At 49.4% G+C, this 25,530-nt stretch overlaps 1 protein-coding gene across 1 annotated transcript in view; it reads right to left on the bottom strand.

The window, feature by feature from the left end:
* Window positions 1–22,742: 22,742 nt before the first annotated feature.
* SMARCA4 (SWI/SNF related BAF chromatin remodeling complex subunit ATPase 4) overlaps window positions 22,743–25,530 on the bottom strand; it is an 83,965-nt gene continuing 81,177 nt past the window's right edge. Inside the window, 2 exon segments of the mRNA XM_075577840.1 lie at window positions 22,743–23,406; window positions 25,421–25,525. Coding sequence (XP_075433955.1) covers window positions 23,374–23,406; window positions 25,421–25,525 — 138 coding nt within the window. The 3' untranslated portion in view covers window positions 22,743–23,373.

Below are 25,530 nucleotides of genomic sequence, written 5' to 3'. Positions count from 1 at the left end.
GGTTAGAAAGTGGTGTGATGTTTAAATCTCTCCAAACCCCATCCAGCTGGGGAGGGGCCTCTAACACATGATGTGACATCGGCAGCCTGGTCCCTCCCCAAAACCTACTGCTAAATACACACACACACACACTGACTCACATCCTAGTATAGGAAATTCACACATTAGTGGGTGGGGAGCTGCCGCATATAGTTGTTGTGTAGGTATATTAGTATATAGTTTTATTATGTAGCACAGACAGAGAATACCAATACAATGTGTGCAACCAACGTAACGTCAGGTCGCTGCATAGGAATTACCTGCGCCGGAGAGCTTACAATCTAGATATAGATATACTTATTTGTGTGTTTTTTTAATATATATATATATATTAGAGGCACATAATTGCAGAGGCACACTTCCAAAAATAAGCGTGATATATGATATAATCATATGCACGAGTGAACTAAATATATATATATATATATATATATATATATATATATGTGTATATATATATATATATGTGTGTGTGTATATATATATATATATATATACACACACACCACACACATTTTAAGTATGTATATATGTATATATATATATATATATATATATATATATATATATATATATATCGTGTATGTATACATATGCTCATGTAATGTGAGCTTGAGATAAAAGGTGGCACTGTGTGCTCATTTGCATGTCATTTCCCAGAATCCCTTGCTGCAGTGGAAGTGCTGTGTGCTGGGTGATAATGGTGAAAGACAGGGTTGCAGACCTGCCTAAGACATGCAAATGAATATACAGGAATATTTACAGTTGCTTTATGCTTTACTGTGGAGGGTTTTTGTCACTTTTTTTTACCCACCATAACCTTAATAAGTGTGACATATACACACATACACACATACACACATACACACATACACACATACACACATACACACATACACACATACACACATACACACATACACACATACAGGCAGTCCTCGGTTATCCGACACAATGCGTTACTCAAAATGGCGTTGGATAGCGAAACGTTGTAAAGCGAAACACGTTTTCCCATAGGAACACTGTTTAAATGAAAGGTTCCGTTCCTGAAGGCATTTTTAACACTAAAATACACCAAATATTTTATGCAGGCAATAAGATACGCAGCACACACATAAATTATATAGTGTATATACTGTATTATATATATAATATAACATAATAAATAATATATTATATAGTATAATATTATATAGTATAGTATTATATATACGCTCTTACGACGCTTTGCAACATTGTTTATGTGAATGTATATATATACACACACATACACAACGTTGCAAAGCGTCGTTAGAGCGTTGGATAAGCCATTTTGGCGTTGTAAAAATGAACATAGGTATGTGTTGCATAGCGTTGGATAAGCCATTCGTTGTAAAGCGAAGCGTTGTAAAACGAGGACTGCCTGTATACACATATACACGTACATACATACACGTATATCCATATAACCACTTCTCATATTGTTGCAGTACTTTTCATGTTGTATGTATTCTGGTTTGAAACACAAACAATTGTGCGGGAAAATGACAGTGATCTCTCTGGCGTTAGTGTAAGTTATATACAGTAATATATAAGATGGTGGGAAGACGATGTCGCTCGCTCGGACCATACTGTGTTTTATTACCGCTGTCACATGCCTGGGTGTTTTCGCTGGTTACTTAATAACTTGGTTAATCAAATCCGCATCTTCATAGATTTTGCAGCGACAGAAAAACATAGTGTGCTCATGTAATGCCTCAGGCCACTTGCAAACACAACAATACAAAAATAAATGGATATATATATTGTCCTTATTGCCCCTTTCAATCCCAAATTCAGACCTCAGACAAATCATTCTGCAGTTTTCAATTGAACAAAAATGCTGGTGCTAGATTATTTTTTGCAGGGCCTCTGAAATATGGCTGCCACGGTGAATTGTCATGTAACTCAGCCCAAATCACTGCAACTGGGAAATAGCTGCTGCTTCCAATAATTATGATTACATTAGAAGAAAAAAGGAGGAGATAGGGAGGGGTTATATAGAGTAATAGGAGGAGTTATAAGGAGGGTTAAATGGAGTAATAGGAGGAGTTATAGGGAGGGGTTATATAGAGTAATAGGAGGAGTTATAAGGAGGGTTAAATGGAGTAATAGGAGGAGTTATAGGGAGGGGTTATATAGAGTAATAGGAGGAGTTATAAGGAGGGTTAAATGGAGTAATAGGAGGAGTTATAGGGAGGGGTTATATGGAGTAATAGGAGGAGTTAAAAGGGGGGTTATATGGAGTAATAGCCTTTAGGGGAGGTGTTTGCTGTGAGTACAGTTGAAATACTGTATATATTAGTTGTTATCAGTTACCTATGGGACTTTAGCCTCTGAACAACCCGCTGTTTGCAAACAGAGAATAGGACCTTGACAAGTAGGCTTATCGCAGGCAGAAATATGAATAGCAGGGCTCCTCAATTACTTCTCCACGGGCCATATCGGGAAACATGCAGGCGTAGAAGGGTCACGTGCTTATTGTAATGTCATTTCAGATACATTTTAAGACTTGAACATTATTGCACTGTAACAATTTACGAGCATAACATCTGTACCATATACAGCTCAACCCCTGTTATAACGCTGTGATTGGGGTCCAAAGAATCACGTCGCGTTATAAGCAGATCGCGTTAGAAATAATGTACAATTTGTATGCATTGTACAATAAAGTATTTAAGACACCAATAATCGTGTTGTACAGTATTCTTAAATAAGAAAATTGGGAGCCACGCTCACATCGCGCTATAAGCGGATCCGCGCTGTAACGGATCGTGTGATAGCGGGGTTGAGCTGTATATTCACATTACCCTGACTTACTAGTGATTTTCAGCGTATCAGTCATCCCCGGGCCTAAAGAATGAGCATTTTCACAAAGACGTACATGGGGTGGGCAGTGAAAAGGTTAAGGAGTCATAACTGGGTGTTTGTGGTCTTTTTTTTTTAACCAAAATACGACACACAAAAAAAAAACAATTTTAAAACGACGTCGACGTCCGTTAGTAAAGAGGATGCGATAAGACTTGGGAAGGGGTTGGATTTCTTCAGCTGTCATTGTGTTCAATAAGAGTTTACACAGGCAAAGCCACCGTCTCTCTCGTCCTTATCTTTATTGGCTCTTTAATAAGGGCAGGGTAGGGTAAGGGTTAAAAAAAAAAAAAACCCCAAGATTGACCCACAACCCATGGAGAGCATCCCCTAAAATCCCTTACCAAAGCAAAACCGCCCGCGGTAATAAAGCCGCGCCGTGTATTTCGGCTGCGGGCGGCATGTAGGTGTGTCGCAGAAAGAGAGAGACAAAAATGTAGGCCGACGTTTTTGAGATTGTTTTGAGAGTCGCCAGAGCAGATTCTCCCGTCTTTCACATTCCTGGAGAACAAAGACGGGGAGTGTGAGATTGGGAAGCGCGGCTGGAAGCCAGGGAAAACGCCTTCACAGACCCCATCGCGTGTTATACGGCGCATGGCACGCGCTCCGGGAAAACACTTAGCAAAACACTTCTTTTTTTTTTTAGGCAAAAATATGTAAGATAATGCCAACTTCATTTTTTTTTTTTTGTTTTTTTTTACGGTTCTGCCAAATTTGGGGCGGCTGTCCCGTTCCACGCTAACATTGTCCAATCTTTTTCATGAATTTCTTTTTTTTTTTTTGCCTTAATCTTGCATTGGTGAGCCCCTTACACTTCAACCCAGATTACGGGAAGTTTCCGGCGGAAAATCTTAGTTCCATAATTATAAGCAGCACCCAATGTAACGATTATAAAGAGAGAATTGCGTACCACGGAAATTTCATTTACGATGATAAATGCGGTATTGTTTATTTGGGGATTCGGAAGATTTTGATCAATTGTGCTCTAAATTAAAAGGTAGTATTTTGAATAATCGGTAAAAATGTATCTGCCTAATTACGCTTTAAACTAGAAAACGATTGGTGGTTTGACAATTAACTTAATAGCCGGTGATTGGGTGGATGAATAACTGTTAAAACAAATATATGGGCAAGCTACCCGTCTACCTGAACAAGCTCCTCACCCCTACCGCATGCAGCACCTATCATCTGAGATCTGACTCAAAAAGACTGTTCATGGTCCCAAGGTTCAGCAAAGTATCCGGACGCTCCTCCTTCTCTTACCGTGCACCCCAAAACTGGAACAGTCTACAGGAGACTCTCACAGCCACCACCAGTCTAAGTTCTTTCATAACTAAGGCTGTCTCACATTTTAATCTGGTCTGTAACTGTTACATACGCCTATAATATATATTATCTCTAACTGTGCATGCAATGTCTGGTATATAATGTATACCCTTTCTTTTCAATCATTATAACTATGTATTTGTCATCATAACTCTGTGCCCAGAACATTTATAAATACAAATAAATATATGTATTTGTGTGTGTGTGTATAATATATATATATACAGTGTTCGACAAACCTATACATTTGCAAGCCCCGGGCGAGTGGATTTAACATCGTGGCTAGCGCCTATTGGCCCAAGCAGCACACGTTTGGTACTAGGTGGCGAGTAGATTTTTTTGTTCGGCGAGTAGATTTTTTGCTGATTTGTCGACCACTGTATATATATATATATATATATATATATATATGTTTATTGACTTTGCATCTCATCCCAGGCTATGTTTAAAAGCTGTGTTTAAAGCAGCATGCAGTGGCTTAAGGGTTTAACCATGTAATGTGGTCTTGAGACAAAAGGTGATTTGCATGTCATTTCCCAGAATCCCTTGCTGCAGTGGAAGTGCTGTGTGCTGGGGATAATGGTGAAAAGCAGGGTTGCAGACCTGTCTAAGACATGTGAAGTGAATGTGCTCACAAGTAATATTTTTTTTATATATATATATAAATAAAGTGTTTATCCTTCGAAGCCGACGTGATTCACGTAGCGAAACGCGTAGAGCGGGAGTGTTCTGCACGGAGCTGTCTGGAGAGGGGTCATTGGAGGTCAGCCCCCACCATACCGAGGAAGCCTGATCTGACGTCAGACGCCGAGCCGTGCGACGACGCACTGAAGCAGAGGCAGAGACAGACGAGTACCGAGAGCTGCGGGATGGTGAGCCAGCTGGCTGCTGATACCCTCATATACACTTATGAAGTGTGACATGCCCGTTTTTATCGTTCATATTGTGAGTGTATTACTTATATTTAGATAAACTTTTTATATCTTGGTTGATCTGTGCTGTGCCAGTTCTTGTTCTCTCTTTTGCATTGTGGAACTTAACCTCCTGAGTACCAGAACCACCCTGATGACCACTACTGCGCTTACTCTCCACTGACTAGTAGTCAACCTTGCTGTTTATGACTCTTACATCTTGTAAGTAGTCATTTTGAAAGAGCCAAGATTGTGGAACCTCTCATTTAACCCATTACCATTCTGCTGCACTTAGATTTGTTTGTTTCTTCCCCATGCTCCCCCTGGATCTCGTGTCTACTATTGTAACCTTTGGGGACGAGTGAAGACTACCCCTCCCAGTGGGTCAGAGCAGGGGGTGGAACTGTATACACGTGAATTTATTTATTCTTGTTTTTCACTTATTTTAGTCTATACTGGTTCACATGTAGTGTTCAACCCTTTTATCTGTTTGCGCCTGTTTTTCACTTTATCACTATACCTGTGTTGGCAAGAAGGCACTGCACATAGGGTGAACAAAATGGCCGACGTAGCGATAACAAAGCTGGTCAGTGGCACATGTGCAAAGCGATCGATTTCCCCCCCCCCCCCCGTCCAATAGTTCAACAGTCCACTTCTCTGTCTTTGTTTTCAATGTGTTCATCAAGGGCACGGACAGCACAGATGTTCACGTGTGAAGCAACCTTTAGTATGTTACCCCAGCCTTGTGCTGAAGGTCAGTGCCCAGATTGCTCAGACTCTCGCTAGAGGAATATGTGCTGGAATCTGATATCATTGCACTGATAACAGTCAGTCCATCTGGGGGCCGACGGTTTAAGGGTCTTTGCATCAGGGCAGAAATGAAGTGAACTTTGACGCTAAGCCAGGGGTGGCCACCTCCAGTCCTCAAAGGCCACCAACAGGTCAGGTTTTCAGGATATCCCTGCTTCAGCACAGATGCCGCAATCAGTGGCTCCGTGCGCTAAGCAAACCCTTTCGACGTTTAGCCCGTGGCAGCTTCACCCGCGACAAGTTCATTAATCACCTTCCTCGGAGAAAGCCTTTAGCCGGAGATGTTTATGATCCCGCAGAGCTGGAAAAGTATTTAATGCCAAGAAAAATGGGGAAAAACATAAAAAGAGATATAGGATTTGATACATCCCAATATATTCTGTTGGCCCTAATGCTTTAAGCGACTCACTATAACTTTTCCCTAAAATGCTTTCCTAGCGTCTGATTTACCCCATATAACCGCTCCCTATATCTCCTCCTATTGCCCCATATAACCCCTCCCTATAACTCCTATTACTCCATATAACCGCTCCCTAAAACTACTCCTATTGCCCCATATAACCTCTCCCTATAACTCCTCTTATTGCCCCATATAACCCCTCCCTATAACTCCTCCTATTGCCCCATATAACCCCTCCCTATAACTCCTCCTATTACCCCATATAATCGCTCCCTAAAAATCCTCCTATTACTCCATATAACCCCTCCCTATAACTCCTCCTATAGCTCCATATAACTCCTCCTATTGCCCCATATAACCCCTCCCTAAAACTCCTCCTATTGCCCCATATAACCGCTCCCTAAAACTCCTCCTATTGCCCCATATAACCCCTCCCTATAACTCCTCCTATTACCCCATATAATCGCTCCCTAAAAATCCTCCTATTGCCCCATATAACCCCTCCCTATAACTCCTCCTATTGCCCCATATAACCCCTCCCTATAACTCCTCCTATTACCCCATATAATCGCTCCCTAAAAATCCTCCTATTGCCCCATATAACCCCTCCATATAACTCCTCCTATTACCCCATATAACCCCTCCCTATAACTCCTCCTATAGCCCCATATAACCCCTCCTATTACCCCATATAACACCTCCCTATTGCCCATATAACCTCTCCCTATAACTCCTCCTATTGCCCATATAACCTCTCCCTATAACTCCTCCTATTGCCCATATAACCTCTCCCTACAACTCCTATTGCCCCATATAACCCCTCCTTATAACTCCTCCTATAACTCCATATAACCCCTCCCTATAACTCCTCCTATTACTCCATATAACCCCTCCCTATAATTCCTCCTATTGCCCCATATAACCCCTCCCTATAACTCCTCCTATTACTCCATATAACCCCTCCCTATAACTCCTCCTATTACTCCATATAACCCCTCCCTATAACTCCTCCTATTACTCCATATAACCCCTCCCTATAACTCCTCCTATTACTCCATATAACCCCTCCCTATAACTCCTCCTATTACTCCATATAACCCCTCCCTATAACTCCTCCTATTACTCCATATAACCCCTCCCTATAACTCCTCCTATTACTCCATATAACCCCTCCCTATAACTCTGGCTGTATATAAATCAATCTCTACCCCATGTCAGTGTGGGTACCGGCGTTACTATTTATCACAGTGAGGTTCCCCAGGCGGTAATGCAGAATTCCAGTGGTCTGCACTTAGGTTTAAAAATAGCCGAATCCTACTTTTTCTTTAAAATAAACGTACCATCACTTTGATGTGTTTTTTTTAGCGGTCTCATGAGACAGAGAGGGCGTATTTACACAGATAAAGTCCCCTCTGTCATTTAGAAACTGCTACAATCGGTACCATGTGGAATAGGACCAAGCGATCGTGCGCGCTTTTGTACTTAGACGCAATTCTCTTGGGGTTTCTAGAAATAGCCGCGGCTCAGATGGAAGCTGAATTTATGTACAGGTTACCCGACAACAGGCAATCTCAGTTACTCACACAGTTTCATTGCTTGTTTGCTCCGAATTGGGGTGGGTGTTCAAAATCTGTAGAGTCACCCAGAGGGTCAGTCCCATGTAGGGGCAAAGTGACCTAATGACAGGGACGTGTGTAATGGGTTAATGGGTCAGTCCCACGTAGGGGCAGAGTGACCTAATGACAGGGACGTGTGTAATGGGTTAAAGGGTCAGTCCCACGTAGGAGCAAAGTGACCTAATGACAGGGACGTGTTTAATGGGTTAAAGGGTCAGTCCCACGTAGGGGCAAAGTGACCTAATGACAGGGACGTGTTTAATGGTTTAAAGGGTCAGTCTCACGTAGGGGCAAAGTGACCTAATGACAGGGACGTGTTTAATGGTTTAAAGGGTCACTCTCACGTAGGGGCAAAGTGACCTAATGACAGGGACGTGTTTTATGGGTCCTTTCGTAGGAGCAAAATGACCTAATGGCAGTTTTTAATGGGTCATCTGGGTAAACCTAATCTAACAATGTGCACCAGATGTACAGAACCAGTTTCTTACACTTCTCCCACCTGTCAGCAAACACGTGTGGTTCATCAAGGCCGACATTACAGACACACCCACTAATAAAGGCTTTATGTGCCGCCCCTCCTTTGTGACGCTAAACCAAATAATGGAGACCACACAATTTTGGAAGAAAAGGGTCACAGCTTTATTTTAACATCCGCTGTTAAAATCCTACCAGCCTGCCCGCCAGCCCAGCAGGATCCATGCAAAGTGCGGGGGAGATCCTTGCCCAGCGGCCAGCGATTGGCCGCGCTCCTTCCCCCGCCCGTAGCACTGGCCGCACTCCTTCCCCCGCCCGTAGCATGTGAATGGGGGGGAGATCCTTGCCCAGCGGCCAGCGAGTGGCCACGATCCCTCCGCCCCGCAGCATGTGAATGGGGGGAGATCCTTGCCCAGCGGCCAGCGATTGGCCGCGCTCCTTCCCCCGCCCGTAGCATGTGAATGGGGGGGAGATCCTTGCCCAGCGGCCAGCGATTGGCCTCGCTCCCTCCCCCCGCCCAAAAGCACTGTAAAATGGGAGGGGGAGATCCTTATCAGCCGATGTTGGGCTGCTTCCCTCCCCCTTCCGCCCCTAGGGTCAGCTTACGCCCAGCCTTTTACCAGCGTTGATTGGGCATAGGCCGGCCCGGCCCTACAGCCGGCGCCTCCAGCCTGCCGCGCTGTTCTAGGGGCTCCAGCTGAGGGACAGACCCTAAAGTCCTCGCCCGTTCTCCGTCTCCTGAGCTTGGCTGGCGCGGCAGCTCCGCTGTGACGAGGAGACAAACTGCTCCTGTGTGATACAAAACCATGTAAATATAACAATCCAACAGCTCAATACAATAGCAAAACATTGGGGATGGGTGGGGGGGAATTCCGTTATCTCTGACTCTTCCCCCTGGGGCCCCACTCTTTATACCCTCTCCCCCCTCCCCCTGCATGGGAGGGGACAAGCAGCCTTCCCCACTCCGAGGGGGAAGGGAGGGTGGTTAGCCGACCCCCCCAGCTCACGCCAATCAGGACGTCGCAGCCCTTAAGGAGCCTACGACCCCATGCTGGGGCCTCTGCCTCTTCGTTACCAAGTCTGTGCTTTAAAGTCTCATAACGCCTCATTCTAGCAGTGAAAGGGTTAGGACTTTCTTCCCGGTCAGCTAACTCCAGTCCTTTCCATTTCATTATCACAAACTCCATCAGGTTGGTCCTTGACGAGCGCCAACTGAGCCAAACTCAAGGGCACGTGGAGATGAGTCCACCAAGGCTTTCTACAAGTAATTACGTGCGTTTGTTAGCAGTGACGGAGCGGGATGTTAACGCAAGGATATCCTTTTCCCTAACCACAAAGTCATTACAACAGCAATAATGGCTGGTGCTATTTCCTGATATCCTGGGACCAGGGTCACGTGTGATGTGTGAATAGCTCCAGCTAGCTTTAACTCAGCCTCTTTACCAAAGCACACCAAGTCCTGCTATATTTTCTTTACTTTATTGAGATAGCATCAGTCATATACAGGCACTTGTGGATGGTATGGTGGTGAGAGAGTGCTTCTCTCTCTGTGGGTGCTTTATAATCAGAGGCAGGTAAAAAGGAAATGGCCTTGCCAAGGGGGGTATAGCAGGAGTACTCACTCAGCCAGTGTCAGGAAGGAAAAGGAAGTGTGTACAGCATGTAACACAGGAATAGGGTCAGGGTTAAACTACCTGTGAAAACAGACAGGGGAGAATGGTAAAGTCCATTAACTTGGAGGACTAGAGATGTTGCTGGGGCAACTAGGGTCTAGCATACTGGAGAGAGAAAAGTAACATAATGTATCCAATCCATCTGCACTAGGAGTGAAGCTGCAGGGAAAGCTTACATCCAAAATACAGCTTGCAGGCAGAGCTACACGGAAAGGGGGGGGGTGAACAGAGGGTGCAGAAATAGATATTCCTGTTCCAGGACACATGATGTTTGGAAACTGTGATTCTCCACTTTCCTAAACAATGAGATGCCACCATGTCTGCTATGTCCATGGTGCCGCTGTATGATGCTTCGGCGATTGTGAGAGAGAGACAGGGGGCGAGAGAGAGAGAGACAGGGGGCGAGAGAGAGAGAGAGAGAGAGAGAGAGAGAGAGAGACAGGGGGCGAGAGAGAGAGAGACAGGGGGCGAGAGAGAGAGAGACAGGGGGCGAGAGAGAGAGACAGGGGGCGAGAGAGAGAGACAGGGGGCGAGAGAGAGAGACAGGGGGCGAGAGAGAGAGACAGGGGGCGAGAGAGAGAGAGAGAGAGAGAGAGAGAGACGGGGCGAGAGAGAGAGAGAGAGAGAGAGACAGGGGGTGAGAGAGAGAGAGACAGGGGGCGAGAGAGAGAGAGAGAGAGAGAGAGAGAGAGAGAGAGAGACAGGGGGCGAGAGAGAGAGACAGGGGGCGAGAGAGAGAGAGAGAGAGAGACAGGGGGCGAGAGAGAGAGAGACAGGGGGCGAGAGAGAGAGACAGGGGGCGAGAGAGAGAGACAGGGGGCGAGAGAGAGAGAGAGAGACAGGGGGCAAGAGAGAGAGAGACAGGGGGCAAGAGAGAGAGAGACAGGGGGCAAGAGAGAGAGAGACAGGGGGCAAGAGAGAGAGAGACAGGGGGCAAGAGAGAGAGACGGGCGAGAGAGAGACAGGGGGCGAGAGAGAGAGAGACAGGGGGAGAGAGAGACGGGGCGAGAGAGAGACAGTGGGCAAGAGAGAGAGAGAGACGGGGCGAGAGAGAGAGAGAGAGAGAGACGGGGCGAGAGAGAGACAGGGGTCAAGAGAGAGAGAGACGGGGCGAGAGAGAGACAGGGGGCGAGAGAGAGACGGGGCGAGAGAGAGAGAGAGACAGGCGGCGAGAGAGAGAGAGAGAGACGGGGCGAGAGAGAGACAGGGGGCGAGAGAGAGACGGGGCGAGAGAGAGACAGGGGGCGAGAGAGACAGGGGGCGAGAGAGAGAGACAGGGGGCGAGAGAGAGAGACAGGGGGCGAGAGAGAGAGAGAGAGACAGGGGGCGAGAGAGAGAGAGAGACGGGGCGAGAGAGAGACAGGGGGAGAGAGAGAGAGACAGGGGGGAAGAGAGAGAGAGACAGGGGGCGAGAGAGAGAGACCGGGGTCGAGAGAGAGAAAGAGAGACAGGGGGCGAGAGACAGGGGGTGAGAGAGAGAGACGGGCGAGAGAGAGAGACAGGGGGCGAGAGAGAGAGACTGGGCGAGAGAGAGAGACAGGGGGCGAGAGAGAGACGGGGCGAGAGAGAGAGAGACAGGGGGAGAGAGAGAGAGACAGGGGGAGAGAGAGAGACAGGGGGAGAGAGAGAGGGAGACAGGGGGGGGGAGAGAGAGAGGTGTGTATACTAACTGGGCCTTGGCTTATTGGACCCTCCTACGTCATTAAACAGCGATGATAAGGACTAAGGACGCCGACTGCATACTGAGCAATAAATCCACTCACCATCTGTCCCCTCGCCCCAAAATACTCCAAGTCACCCCCTCACTCGCAAAGGGAACCCGACACCCGTGTCCTACAGAAGTATCACTACTTCTCTTATTTATAAGCCCTGTAAATCAAATTAAAACGTAGGATGTGTTCTAGATCTTCCTTATTCAATACACAGCTTATTTTTATTTTTTCAATTAATTTCTCTTAAGAAAAAAAAGAAAGGGTAACGCCAAAAAAAAAAGAGAATATTCTATGCATTTCAACCATGAGTCTAGACGGCCATTTTGTTTTATCCCAGCGTAACAAGTCCGGATAGATTTGACGCCCCACGTAACAGAAACAGCGTCCGCTTCTAAACAGAATACCCGCAATATTTTGCACAGCAATGTAAAGCGATGGGGAAGGTTTAATATTTAGCTTCGCCGTGTCACCTTATCACCAACGTGCGGATTTATGGCCATTGTAGCAATAACCGCCGTGTCCTGATAACGCGCAGGATGTAAAGATCGTGACTTGCCTTTTGTAGTAAGGTGTGGTGTGGAAGTGTGAGTAATGTTACTTGGATGAAGAAACCCTTAAAAAAGGTGACGTCTCTGTATTGCCGGGTGCTGAAAATCTTTTAATGAGAGAGAGAGACAGAGAGGGAGAGAATGAGTGTATTGACGGGTGCTGGTAATCTTTTAATATCTAATAAATAGTGAGTGTGAGAGAGAGAGAGTGTGAGAGAGTGTGAGAGAGAAAGTGTGAGACTGCGTGAGTGTGTATTGACGGCTGCTGGCAATCTTTTAATATCTAATAAAGAGTGTGTGAGAGTGTGTGAGTGTGTGAGAGTGTGTGAGAGTGTGTGAGAGTGTGTGAGAGTGTGTGTGTGTGTGATGAGTGCAAGTGCGTGTGTATTGACGGCTGCTGGCAATCTTTTAATATCTAATAAAGAGTGTGTGAGTGTCTCTCTTTTTATCCACTACTGGATGAAGGCCTCGCCAATGATAAATAGGGAATGTAAATGATTATACAACCTCTGTTTATCAGGAGGGAGGATATATATATATATATATATATATATATATATATATATATATATATATATATATACACACATATATATATATATATATATTTTTTTTTTGTCTATTTATATAATCACTGTATGCTGGGTGATAATGCCGAAAAGCGGGGTTGCAGACCTGTCTAAGGCGGTGTCCCCGCTAGCGCTGAGCGGGCGGCGATTACTTACATATATCGATATATGCAAGTCCCCGCTCACGCTGTGCGCGCGCACTCGTGCACACACGCTCGAGGCTTAGATAAAAAAAAAATTATACTTTCCAGCGCACTCAACTACCCGCAATGCCTCCCCCCCCCCCCACGCAGGACACCCGGCGCTCATGAGCGCACCCAGCGCCAGCGGGGACTCAGCCATGTGAATGTGCTCACAAGTATTGTATTGTATGTCTTTATTTATATAGCGCCATAAATGTACATAGCGCTTCTCAGTAGTAATACATGTGGTAATCATATAAATAACAAATAATACAAATAACAGGTCATGGGAATAAGTGCTTCAGACATAAAAGTAACATTTAGGAAGAGGAGTCCCTGCCCCGAGGAGCTTACAGTCTAATTGGTAGGTCGGGAGAACGTACAGAGACAGTAGGAGGGAATTCTGGTAAGTGCGTCTGCAGGGGGCCAAGCTTTATGTATCATGTGTTCAGTATTATCCACAGTGCTATTCATATGCTTCTTTAAGCAAGTGTGTCTTAGGGTGGGTCTTAAAGGTGGATAGAGCGGGTGCTAGTCGGGTATTGAGGAGAAGGGCGTTCCAAGTGATATTTTTATATGATATATACACACATACACACGTTGGTGTGTTTCTCTAAATATATCTGAGTGTAAAAAAGTAATATAGATGAGAAGGGTGTGTGTGTGTTTATTGTGTACCTCCCCTTGTACTCAAACAATGTCACATCAGGAGGTTGCCAAGAAGTTACAAACAAACACACGCACAGCAGTGTCACAGGATCACACCACTTGGTGACTCGGCCCCTTTCCTGTACGGCTCCGCTAGGAAGGAAACCCGTACAGTATGAATGGCAGCCGCCGGCCAAGAAAACTCACACACACCGGCCATACCTTGTGTACTAAGCATTAACCCGTACGTGTACACACACACACACACACACCTTTAACCCCAAACCGGCCATACCTTGTGTACTAAGCATTAACCCGTACGTGTACACACACACACACACACACACACACACACACACACACACACACACACACACCTTTAACCCCAAACCGGCCATACCTTGTGTACTAAGCATTAACCCGTACGTGTGTACACACACACACACACACACACACACACACCTTTAACCCCAAACCGGCCATACCTTGTGTACTAAGCTTTAACCCCTATGTGTATATACACACACGCTAAGCTTTAACCCCAAACCGGACATACAGTGTGTGTGTGTGTGTGTGTGTGTGTGTGTGTGTACACAGCTTTAACCCGCTCCCTCATACATGCACATTGCTTCCAAAAGGGAAAACTTTTTTTGTGGACTAAGTTGGATTGTCCAGTTACAAAAAAAAATAAATCACAACAGGTCAGCGACCGGACACAGGGAACAGAACAGGAGACTTGTCTAAGTTTAATAACCAGTAGGACACTGACCTGTACAGGCTGCGTCCAGACTGTCACACAATGTAACTGCTTCAAAGCTATAGTGAAGGGACCTAATGACAGGGACGTTTGTAATGGGTTAAAGGGTCAGTCCCACGTAGGGGCAAAGTGACCTAATGACAGGGACGTGTTTAATGGGTTAAAGGGTCAGTCCCACGTAGGGGCAAAGTGACCTAATGACAGGGACGTGTGTAATGGGTTAAAGGGTCAGTCCCACGTACGGGCAAAGTGACCTAATGACGGGGACGTGTTTAATGGGATAAAGGGTCAGTCCCACGTAGGGGCAAAGTGACCTAATGACAGGGACGTGTGTAATGGGTTAAAGGGTCAGTCCCACGTAGGGGCAAAGTGACCTAATGACAGGGAAGTGTTTAATGGGTTAAATGGTCAGTCCCACATAGGGGCAAAGTGACCTAATGACAGGGACGTGTTTAATGGGTTAAAGGGTCAGTCCCACGTAGGGGCAAAGTGGCCTAATGACAGGGACGTGTGTAATGGGTTAAAGGGTCAGTCCCACTTAGGGGCAAAGTGACCTAATGACGGGGACGTGTTTAATGGGATAAAGGGTCAGTCCCACGTAGGGGCAAAGTGACCTAATGACAGGGACGTGTGTAATGGGTTAAAGGGTCAGTCCCACGTAGGGGCAAAGTGACCTAATGACGGGGACGTGTTTAATGGGATAAAGGGTCAGTCCCACGTAGGGGCAAAGTGACCTAATGTCAGGGACGTGTTTAATGGGTTAAAGGGTCAGTCCCACGTAGGGGCAAAGTGGCCTAATGACAGGGACGTGTGTAATGGGTTAAAGGGTCAGTCCAACTTAGGGGCAAAGTGACCTAATGACGGGGACGTGTTTAATGGGATAAAGGGTCAGTCCCACGTAGGGGCAAAGTGACCTAATGACAGGGACGTGTGTAATGGGTTAAAGGGTCAGTCCCAAGTAGGGGCAAAGTGACCTAATGACAGGGACGTGTTTAATGGGTTAATGGGTCAGTCCCACGTAGGAGCAAAGTGACCTAATGACAGGGACGTGTTTAATGGGTTAAAGGGTCAGTCCCACGTAGGAGCAAAGTAACCCATTAAACACGCCCCTGTCATTTGGTCAAAGTATTATTTAAAGCTGACGGTGTAAAACCAGTGTTTTCACCACGCAACCATGATCACATCGCTGCCCCCTCTTTAATAACCAGCTAGGAAAAGGAGCAGAATACAGCAGAGATAAGGGGAATAAACCAAACCTCAAACTAATGCCTTAAACCCCCCCCCCCCCCACCCCAAAAAGAACCCAACATATTCCCTTTCATACAATACAGCGAAGAACAATCTATGTATTACTGCGGGTGTGTGTATTTATTGTAGTGAAGGTGCATGTTACCATAGTGCTAAACGCACACACGGGTGTCATTAGCAGCTGGGGGTTGTTTGAGGCTCGCACACAATGTAAATGATGCAACACACACACACACACACAGTGGTGTTTGTCGTAACAACGGCGCTGTCTTGTATGAAGTCGGGAGGAGCGGCGGGTTCCTGCTCTGTCTCAGCCGCGCCTGCTCCCACCACAGCGTCAGCTCGTGACGCCGACAAAGTTACCGGACACTGCAGCTGGGGAGGAACACCTAAAGAACAATATTTGGACACCAATTTAAAAGCCAAACGTTTGTCCCCCCTTTAACAAATAAATGTAAAAAAAAAAAAAAAAGGTTAACGCTAAATAGTTGTATTGATGATGTAGTGGACACAACAGGCCAGATGTCCTAATAATACTAATAATAGCATGTACTTGTATAGCGCTGCTAGTTTTAAGTAGCGCGTTACAGAGACATTTTGCAGGCGCAGGTCTCTGCCCCGTGGAGCTTACAATCTATGTTTTTGGTGCCTGAGGCACAGGGAGATAAAGTGACTTGCCCAAGGTCACAAGGAGCCGCCACCGGGAATTGAACCAGGGTCTACTGCTTCACACTCGGTGCCAGTCAGTGTCTTTACTCACTGAGCCGCTTCTTCTCCCAGGTTCCCCTGCTTCACACTCAGTGCCAGTCAGTGTCTTTACTCACCGAGCCGCTCCTTCTCCCAGGCTCCCCTGCTTCACACTCAGTGCCAGTCAGTGTCTTTACTCACTGAGCCGCTCCTTCTCCCAGGATCCCCTGCTTCACACTCAGTGCCAGTCAGTGTCTTTACTCACTGAGCCGCTCCTTCTCCCAGGTTCCCCTGCTTCACACTCAGTGCCACTCAGTGTCTTTACTCACTGAGCCGCTCCTTCTCCCAGGTTCCCCTGCTTCACACTCAGTGCCAGTCAGTGTCTTTACTCACTGAGCCGCTCCTTCTCCCAGGTTCCCCTGCTTCACACTCAGTGCCAGTCAGTGTCTTTACTCACTGAGCCGCTCCTTCTCCCAGGTTCCCCTGCTTCACTCTCAGTGCCAGTCAGTGTCTTTACTCACTGAGCCGCTCCTTCTCCCAGCTTCCCCTGATTCACACCCTGCGGCGTTGCCGAAGACAAGGTAAGGGAAGTTGCAGAGGCCTCACACGATCCCCCGGCGCTTAATTGAAATAACCTGGGGGGGGGGGGGGGAAGAGTGCGAGGCCTCTGTAACCGCCGAGTCCCCCCATGAAACACTTGTGCCCCCCAGTTTGCGCACCCATGGACTGTAGAGGTTTGTCCAACGGCCTCCAGCTATCCTCAAAACTCAGGGTATATTACTCGCTGAGAAAAGGCTGGCTGCTAATGGGCGAGACCCACTCCTAATTAATGAGACTGCACTCAAGTGAGTGACATTCTACTGAGCGAGACTGCCTTCGAAATCAGTGAGACCAAGTCCTGAGCGAGACTGCCCTCGAGTGAGCTGCTCCTGAGCGAGACTGCCCTCGAGCGAGTGAGCGAGCCATTCCTGAGCAGGACTGCCTTCGAGTGAGCGAGCCATTCCTGAGCAGGACTGCCTTCGAGTGAGCGAGCCATTCCTGAGCAGGACTGCCTTCGAGTGAGCGAGCCATTCCTGAGAGACGTATTCATTAGGCCGTATCCAACATTTGGATTAAAATCTCATTCACAGGACAGTCTCACTCATACGCACGTCTCGTACACTAGAAGGCCGTCTCCATGCTTTGGGTTGGGACTCGTGAACGAGTCAGACTCGCTCTTAACGAACGAGTGCCTTCCAACGAGTTGGCAACGAACGACTCTCCCAAGCGAGGTTGCATTCCAAGAAGTGACACTCACAGCTGTGCGAGACTGGCTTCATAATGTGCTAGTCACTGCCTGGAACAGCCTTGTGGAGAGCGAGACTCACCTGAGGGCCTTTACAAACTTGCTTATATCTCACTGCGGCTAATCCATATCCACACCTCTCCTCACTGTTCCCAATAGAATAAGATGCTGAATCATAAACCTCAAAGGGAACCTCCAGACCCCATGCTGTTGGATAACCATTAGATTCACCAGGACAGGACGGGAACGGTAATGTGGAATTGGTTCATTTAGAAAGGTGAGCACTGACTCCTCATGGACAATAGCAGGTAATTCATGCACATATTAAAACCATTACTAATCAAGGACCCAGTAGCACTGCGCTTCATAAACCTATGAATTTACTTCATGTTTCTATATTGCCCCACACGCATGTCCTGCACCCTAATAAATAAATGTTTTTATTACATCTCCAGCCCGTGTCTCCCCCACTGCTGGATGAAGCCTCCCCAGTGATCCCCCAGGTCCTGCGGTTACAGCCGCTCTTCTCCACGTCGCTCCCACACATTCCCTCATCCCATCCTCTCCAGCCCGTGTCTCCCCACTGCTGGATGAAGCCCCCCCAGTGATCTCCCAGGTCTTGCAGTTACAGCCGCTCTTCTCCACGTCGCTCCCACACACGTTCCCTCATCCCATCCTCTCCAGCCCGTGTCTCCCCACTGCTGGATGAGGCCTCCCCAGTGATCTCCCAGGTCCTGTGGTTACAACCTCTTCTCCACATCGCTCCCACACACTCCCTCATCCCATCCTCTCCAGCCTGTGTCTCCCCATTGCTGGATGAAGCCTCCCCAGTGATCTCCCAGGTCCTGTGGTTACAACCTCTTCTCCACGTCGCTCCCACACATGCCCTCATCCCATCCTCTCCAGCCCGTGTCTCCCCACTGCTGGATGAAGCCTCCCCAGTGATCTCCCAGGTCCTGCGGTTACAGCCTCTCTTCTCCACGTCGCTCCCACACATTCCCTCATCCCATCCTCTCCAGCCCGTGTCTCCCCACTGCTGGATGAAGCCTCCCGAGTGATCTCCCAGGTCCTGCGGTTACAGCCTCTCTTCTCCATGTCGCTCCCTCATCCCAACCTCTCCAGCCCGTGTCTCCCCACTGCTGGATGAAGTCTCCCCAATGATCTCCCAGGTCCTGCGGTTACAGCATCTTCTCCACGTCGCCCCCACACATTCCCTCATCCCATCCTCTCCAGCCCGTGTCTCCCCACTGCTGGATGAAGTCTCCCCAATGATCTCCCAGGTCCTGCGGTTACAGCATCTTCTCCACGTCGCTCCCACACACGTTCCCATCTCATCCTCCCATCTTACTTTTGGTCGTCGTCTTGGTATTTTAATCTCTCCTGGAATCCAGTGGCGTACCATCTTTGTTCAACGATAGTCATTTCTTTTTGTGATGTCTGACCCACCGCCATTTTAACTTCTTCCCCCGTGTGATGTCAGACTTTTGTTTGGTTTTGTACACATTAATTATTTTCCGTCTCTCCGGGTAATACCCAGCATGCATTTCTCCATACGTCTTTGCGTTGTCGGACGCTTGGGAACGATCTTCGCATTTAGGGTCCAAGTGTCAAATCCATACGTGAGCGCGGGCAGGATACATGATCACATCCATACGTGAGCACGAGCAGGACACACGGGTCACACCCATACGTGAGCACGAGCAGGACACACGGGTCACACCCATACGTGAGCGTGGGCAGGATACACTGGTCACATCCATACGTGAGCGTGGGCAGGATACACTGGTCACATCCATACGCGAGCGCGGGCAGGATACACGGGTCACATCCATACGTGAGCTCGGGGCAGGGTACATGGGTCACACCCATACGTGAGTGCGGGCAGGGTACACGGGTCACACCCATACGTGAGCTCGGGCAGGGTACATGGGTCACACCCATACGTGAGCTCGGGCAGGGTACACGGGGTCACATTCATGCGTGAGCGCGGGCAGGATACACGGGTTACATCCATACGTGAGTGCGGGCAGGATACACGGGTTACATCCATACGTGAGCGCGGGCAGGATACACGGGTCACACACTTTCCTCGAGGCGCAGTGTGAGGCTCCCTTTAAATATCGTCTTGTTTCTTACAAACGCTGCATCCCATCTTCATTCCCCGATTGATTCCATTCAGGTTTCCATCCATTGTCACTCGCCGGCCAAGGCTGACATTGTCCGACACTTCTCCTGGTCCTATTCCATTTATTCCGATCTTTGCAGACGGGACACGTGTTGAACATCCCTTTGCTGAGACTCGTATGGAGGCCACTTCCTCACTTTGCTTCGGCGATGTTTTCCGATTTGTTGCTGGAGGTCTCCTGGGCTTGTGGCAAAAACAACAACGTCCTCTGCAAATCGTAAGGGGGCCTCAAGTATTCACCGTTGGGAAGAAAAAAGGAACCAATCAAAATCTCTTGAACAATTCTTCCAGTGTTGCGGTGAAAAGCTTTGCGGACAAGGTCTCCCTTGCTAATCCTTATCTTGCTTGTATTACACATACAAAATAAATCAATCACGATTGCCTTAATCTCTAGCTTCCGATGTTACCACTGGGCTCCGAGAGAGAGCTCCATTTTACCTCCCAGACCCTCATTTCAAAGGCCCCAACATCTCCTGAACGGAGCATCAGCTTTTCAAAATAAAATAAAAAACGCATTGAAAAGGGCAAGAGGTCGCCAATTAGCAGGGACCGCCGCTTTCAAGTATCACCGGACGTGCAAGACAGAGACTGGACGTCACCACACGACACTGTGCACAGCTATTGAAATCCTGGAGCTACAGAGAGCAGCGCGTGCAGAAAACGCACGTCTTGGAACGATCCATCGCCCGCTTGACTTATACTGGCATAACCGGAGCATGTATGTAACACAGGCATACCCGCATTAACGTACACAATGGGACCGGAGCGTGTATGTAACACAGGCGTACCCCGCATTAACGTACGCAATGGGACCGGAGCATGTATGTAACACAGGCATACCCCGCATTAACGTACACAATGGGACCGGAGCATGTATGTAACACAGGCGTACCCCGCATTAACGTACACAATGGGACCGGAGCGTGTATGTAACACAGGCGTACCCCGCATTAACGTACGCAAATGGGACCGCAGCATGCATGTAACACAGGCGTACCCAGCATTAACGTACGCAATGGGACCGCAGCATGCATGTAACACAGGCATACCCCGCATTAACGTTACGCAATGGGACCGGAGCATGCATGTAACACAGGCGTACCCCGCATTAACGTACGCAATGGACCGGAGCATGTATGTAACACAGGCATACCCCGCATTAACGTACGCAATGGGACCGCAGCATGCATGTAACCTGGCGTACCCCGCATTAACGTACGCAATGGGACCGAGCGTGTATGTAACACAGGCGTACCCCGCATTAACGTACGCAATGGGACCGGAGCATGCATGCAACACAGCATACCCCGCATTAACGTACGCAATGGGACCGGAGCATGCATGCAACACAGGCATACCCCGCATTAACGTACGCAATGGGACCGGAGCATGCATGTAACACAGGCGTACCCCGCATTAACGTACGCAATGGGACCGGAGCATGTATGTAACACAGGCATACCCCGCATTAACGTACGCAATGGGACCGAGCATGTATGTAACACAGGCGTACCCCGCATTAACATACGCAATGGGACCGCAGCATGCATGTAACACAGGCATACCCCGCATTAACGTACGCAATGGGACCGGAGCATGCATGCAACACAGGCATACCCGCATTAACGTACGCAATGGGACCGGAGCATGTATGTAACACAGGTGTACCCCGCAATTAACGTACGCAATGGGACCGGAGCTTGTATGTAACACAGGCATACCCCGCATTAACGTACACAATGGGACCGCAGCATGTATGCATACACAGGTGTACCCCGCATTAACGTACGCAATGGGACCGCAGCATGCATGTAACACAGGCGTACCCGCATTAACCTACGCAATGGGACCGCAGCATGTATGTAACACAGGCGTACCCCGCATTAACGTACGCAATGGGACCGCAGCATGCATGTAACACAGGTGTACCCCGCATTAACGTACGCAATGGGACTGCAGCATGTATGTAACACAGGCGTACCCCGCATTAACGTACGCAATGGGACTGCAGCATGTATGTAACACAGGCGTACCCCGCATTAACGTACGCAATGGGACCGGAGCATGTATGTAACACAGGCGTACCCCGCATTAACGTACGCAGTGGGACCGGAGCATGTATGTAACACAGGCGTACCCCGCATTAACGTTCGCAATGGGACCGGAGCATGTATGTAACACAGGCGTACCCCGCATTAACGTACGCAGTGGGACCGGAGCATGTTATGTACACAGGCGTACCCCTCATTAACGTACGCAATGGGACCGGAGCATGTATGTAACACAGGCGTACCCCGCATTAACGTACGCAATGGGACCGGAGCATGTATGTAACACAGGCGTACCCCGCATTAACGTACGCAATGGGACCGGAGCTTGTATGTAAGCGAAAAATGTACTTAAAGTGAAGCACTCCCTTTCCCCACTTATCGATGCATGTACTGTACTTGCAATCGTCATATACGTGCATAACTGATGTAACTAACGCATGTGTAACAGGCTCTATAGTCTCCCCGCTTGCGCACAGCTTCGGTACAGGTAGGGAGCCGGTGTTGCTGTCAGGACGTTGCTGACAGGCGCATGTGCGAGCTGCTGTTTGCCTATTGAGCGAGATGTCCTTACTCGCGAGTGTACTTAAAGTGAGTGTCCTTAAACCGGGGTACGCCTGTACTGGCTTTCTACTTTGAATATTAGTGCCTAATATTAGTCTGAGAACAGCTCACACCTCCTTCCCGCCAAACGCCACCCACACAACGACAAAAAAAAGATCGAGACAGAGCGAGGTATTCATTTCATTTAATTTAGAACGGTTTGAAATCCAGTGACATTGACACACACACATACATACAGCTACCGCTGCCAGCGTCCCCTCTCTGTGCGGCGGGGCGAGAGGCGACGCGCTCGGCTTGTATCTTGACCTGTTTTCTCCCCCTCCCCTCCCCCCCACATCCCCGTAAAATACAGTACTAATAACTGGATTGCTAACGACATGCATCCACCGCCAACACTACAGTGATTTTTTACTGTAACTGGAACAGTACTGCCATTAAAAAAAAAAATATATAATATTTATATATAATCAAAAGTCATAATTCCGCTGACCCTATCCTGAGAGGCCTTTTAGTGGTTGCGGCCAGACAGTCGAATGCTCGGATAAGATGCTACAAGACGTGCGTCTGTCTCCCCCCTAAAACTCGTTTATATAAATATGGAAGAATTTATTTTGTACAGTTCACTACATTTTTCTGGCTACCCGTTAGCGACCTACGCAGAGAAAGAGGGTTGGGGAGGGGAGGGTTGGAGGGTTTTTTTCGGGGTAGGGGGCTGGAATGGCGTCCTGCTGGCCCCTCCTCTCCCCCCCCCCCCGTGGCGGAATGAGTAGACACGTGGTTAATGGAATGTTCGGAAGTTTCCGGCTCAGTCTTCGTCGCTCCCGCTTCCCGAGCGGTCCTGAAAAAGAACGCCGTGTTAGTAGCGAGCGGTCGCGCGTACGTTCCCGGGGCTGGCAGTTTCGGGGCGGTCGTTTCGTCGGTCTTAGTGTAGCCGGAGATCTATAAATAAGTGTGCGTGCTAGGTGGCGCTCCGCAGGTGCGTATGCAAAATGTAATTGTGTGGTGCACGGGAACAAGGGATAACCTCTGTCCCCAAAACAAGTCGGTAATATAGACAGGGGTCCCCAGCACGCCGTGAAGGAATAAAGACGCAAATTGTCAGCAAGAAAATCAATATATTGAATGTAAATCGCAGGCTACAATCGGCCCTGGCACACGGTCTGGAGAAAAATAGAACAAGGGGAGAGGAGGGGGAACAAGGGGGGGGGGGGAGAGGAGGGGGAACAGGGGGGGGGGGAGGAGGGGGAACAGGGGGGGGGGAGAGGAGGGGGAACAGGGGGGGAGAGGAGGGGGAACAGAGGGGGGGGAGGGGGAACAGGGGGAGAGGAGGGGGAACAGGGGGGGAGAGGAGGGGGAACAAGGGGGGGGGAGAGGAGGGGGAACAGGGTGGGAGGAGAGCAGGGGGAACAGTGTTGAGAGGAGGGGAAACAAGGGGGAGAGAGGGGGAACACATCCGGTGTCGGATTTACCATTAGGCCCGGGGGAGGCAAAATGTCGAGGCGGCAATCCCCATATGCTTTTGCAGCACTCTCGGGCCTAAGGGGAAGGAGCTTGCCTGTGCCGGCCCGCCGCCCTTCTGCTCCCTTTGGCATCCCGGTGTCGATTTGACCGCCGCGGACGACACGAATGCGGCAACGTGACGGCACGTTTGTGACGTCATTTGACGCCGGATGCCGAAGGAGCAGGAGGGCGGCCGGCACAGGCAAGTGCCACGGGCGCGGCGGATTTCCACCCACACACATTAACCCTTTGGGTGTCCAGGCCGTAGTTACTATATCAGGGGGACGGGTACTCTGGGGCCCTCGCTGGGTGGTGACCACGTCGCGCCCAAAGAGGTTTTGGTTTGCCGCTTACATCGTGCCCTGCGTTCCCGCGGCGCGCTGGACGCCCAGTAGCGAAACGGAGGCCGCCGCCTCTTGCGTTTCCGGGAAAATGGCCACCGCGATCACAGGACCGCTATTGAAAGGCCATCACAGGCAGGCGGGATGTAACCCCGGTGGGTAATCTCCCCCCCCCCCAATCCCGCTCGTTAGCTACCTAATCCCACGGCCCCGGGACAGTACAGGATCTTCCGTATACGATCAGAAGTCAGCGGGGAGAATCTACTATCTGCGCCAGCAACATCTCTACTCTCTCTGCACAGTGAGACGGGGCGGCCAGGGGGGGAGAGACGGGGCGGCCAGGGGGGGAGAGAGGGGGCGCCAGGGGGGGAGAGAGGGCGGCCAGGGGGGGAGAGAGGGGCGGCCAGGCCAGGGGGGAGAGGGGGCGGCCAGGGGGGGAGAGGGGGCGGCCAGGGGGGGAGAGAGGGGGCAGCCAGGGGGGAGAGGGGGCAGCCAGGGGGGGAGAGAGGGGGCGGCCAGGGGGGAGGCGGGGCGGCCAGGGGGGGAGAGAGGGGGCGGCCAGGGGGGGGGAGAGGGGGCGGCCAGGGGGCGGAGAGAGGGGGCGGCCAGGGGGGGGGAGAGGGGGCGGAGAGAGGGGGCGGCCAGGGGGGGAGAGAGGGGGCGGCCAGGGGGGGAGAGAGGAGGGGGCGGCCAGGGGGGGAGAGAGGGGGCGGCCAGGGGGGGGGGGGAGAGAGAGGGGGCGGCCAGGGGGGGGGGGGGAGAGAGGGGGGCGGCCAGGGGGGGGGGAGAGAGGGGGCGGCCAGGGGGGGGAAGAGAGGGGGCGGCCAGGGGGGGGGAGAGAGGGGGCGGCCAGGGGGGAGACGGGGCGGCCAGGGGTGGAGAGGGTTGACGGTGAAGCCCCCCAGGCAGCTGTAATACACCACAGAGATATAAAAATAGAGAAAGATTGTACAAACAAACACACACACACACACACACACACACACACCACACACACGCGGGTCCACTCACCTCCTCTTGCTCTTCCTCTGTGTCATCATCACCTGACCACTTGGCATGGCCCTGCACCCCCGGCTGGCCCGCCGGCGCCCCTTCACGCGCTCCTGCGGGCTTCTCCTTGC

The sequence above is a fragment of the Ascaphus truei genome, chromosome 20 (assembly GCF_040206685.1).
Source record: "Ascaphus truei isolate aAscTru1 chromosome 20, aAscTru1.hap1, whole genome shotgun sequence".
NCBI lineage: Eukaryota > Metazoa > Chordata > Amphibia > Anura > Ascaphidae > Ascaphus > Ascaphus truei.
This window is presented reverse-complemented; position numbering and strand designations above follow the sequence as displayed.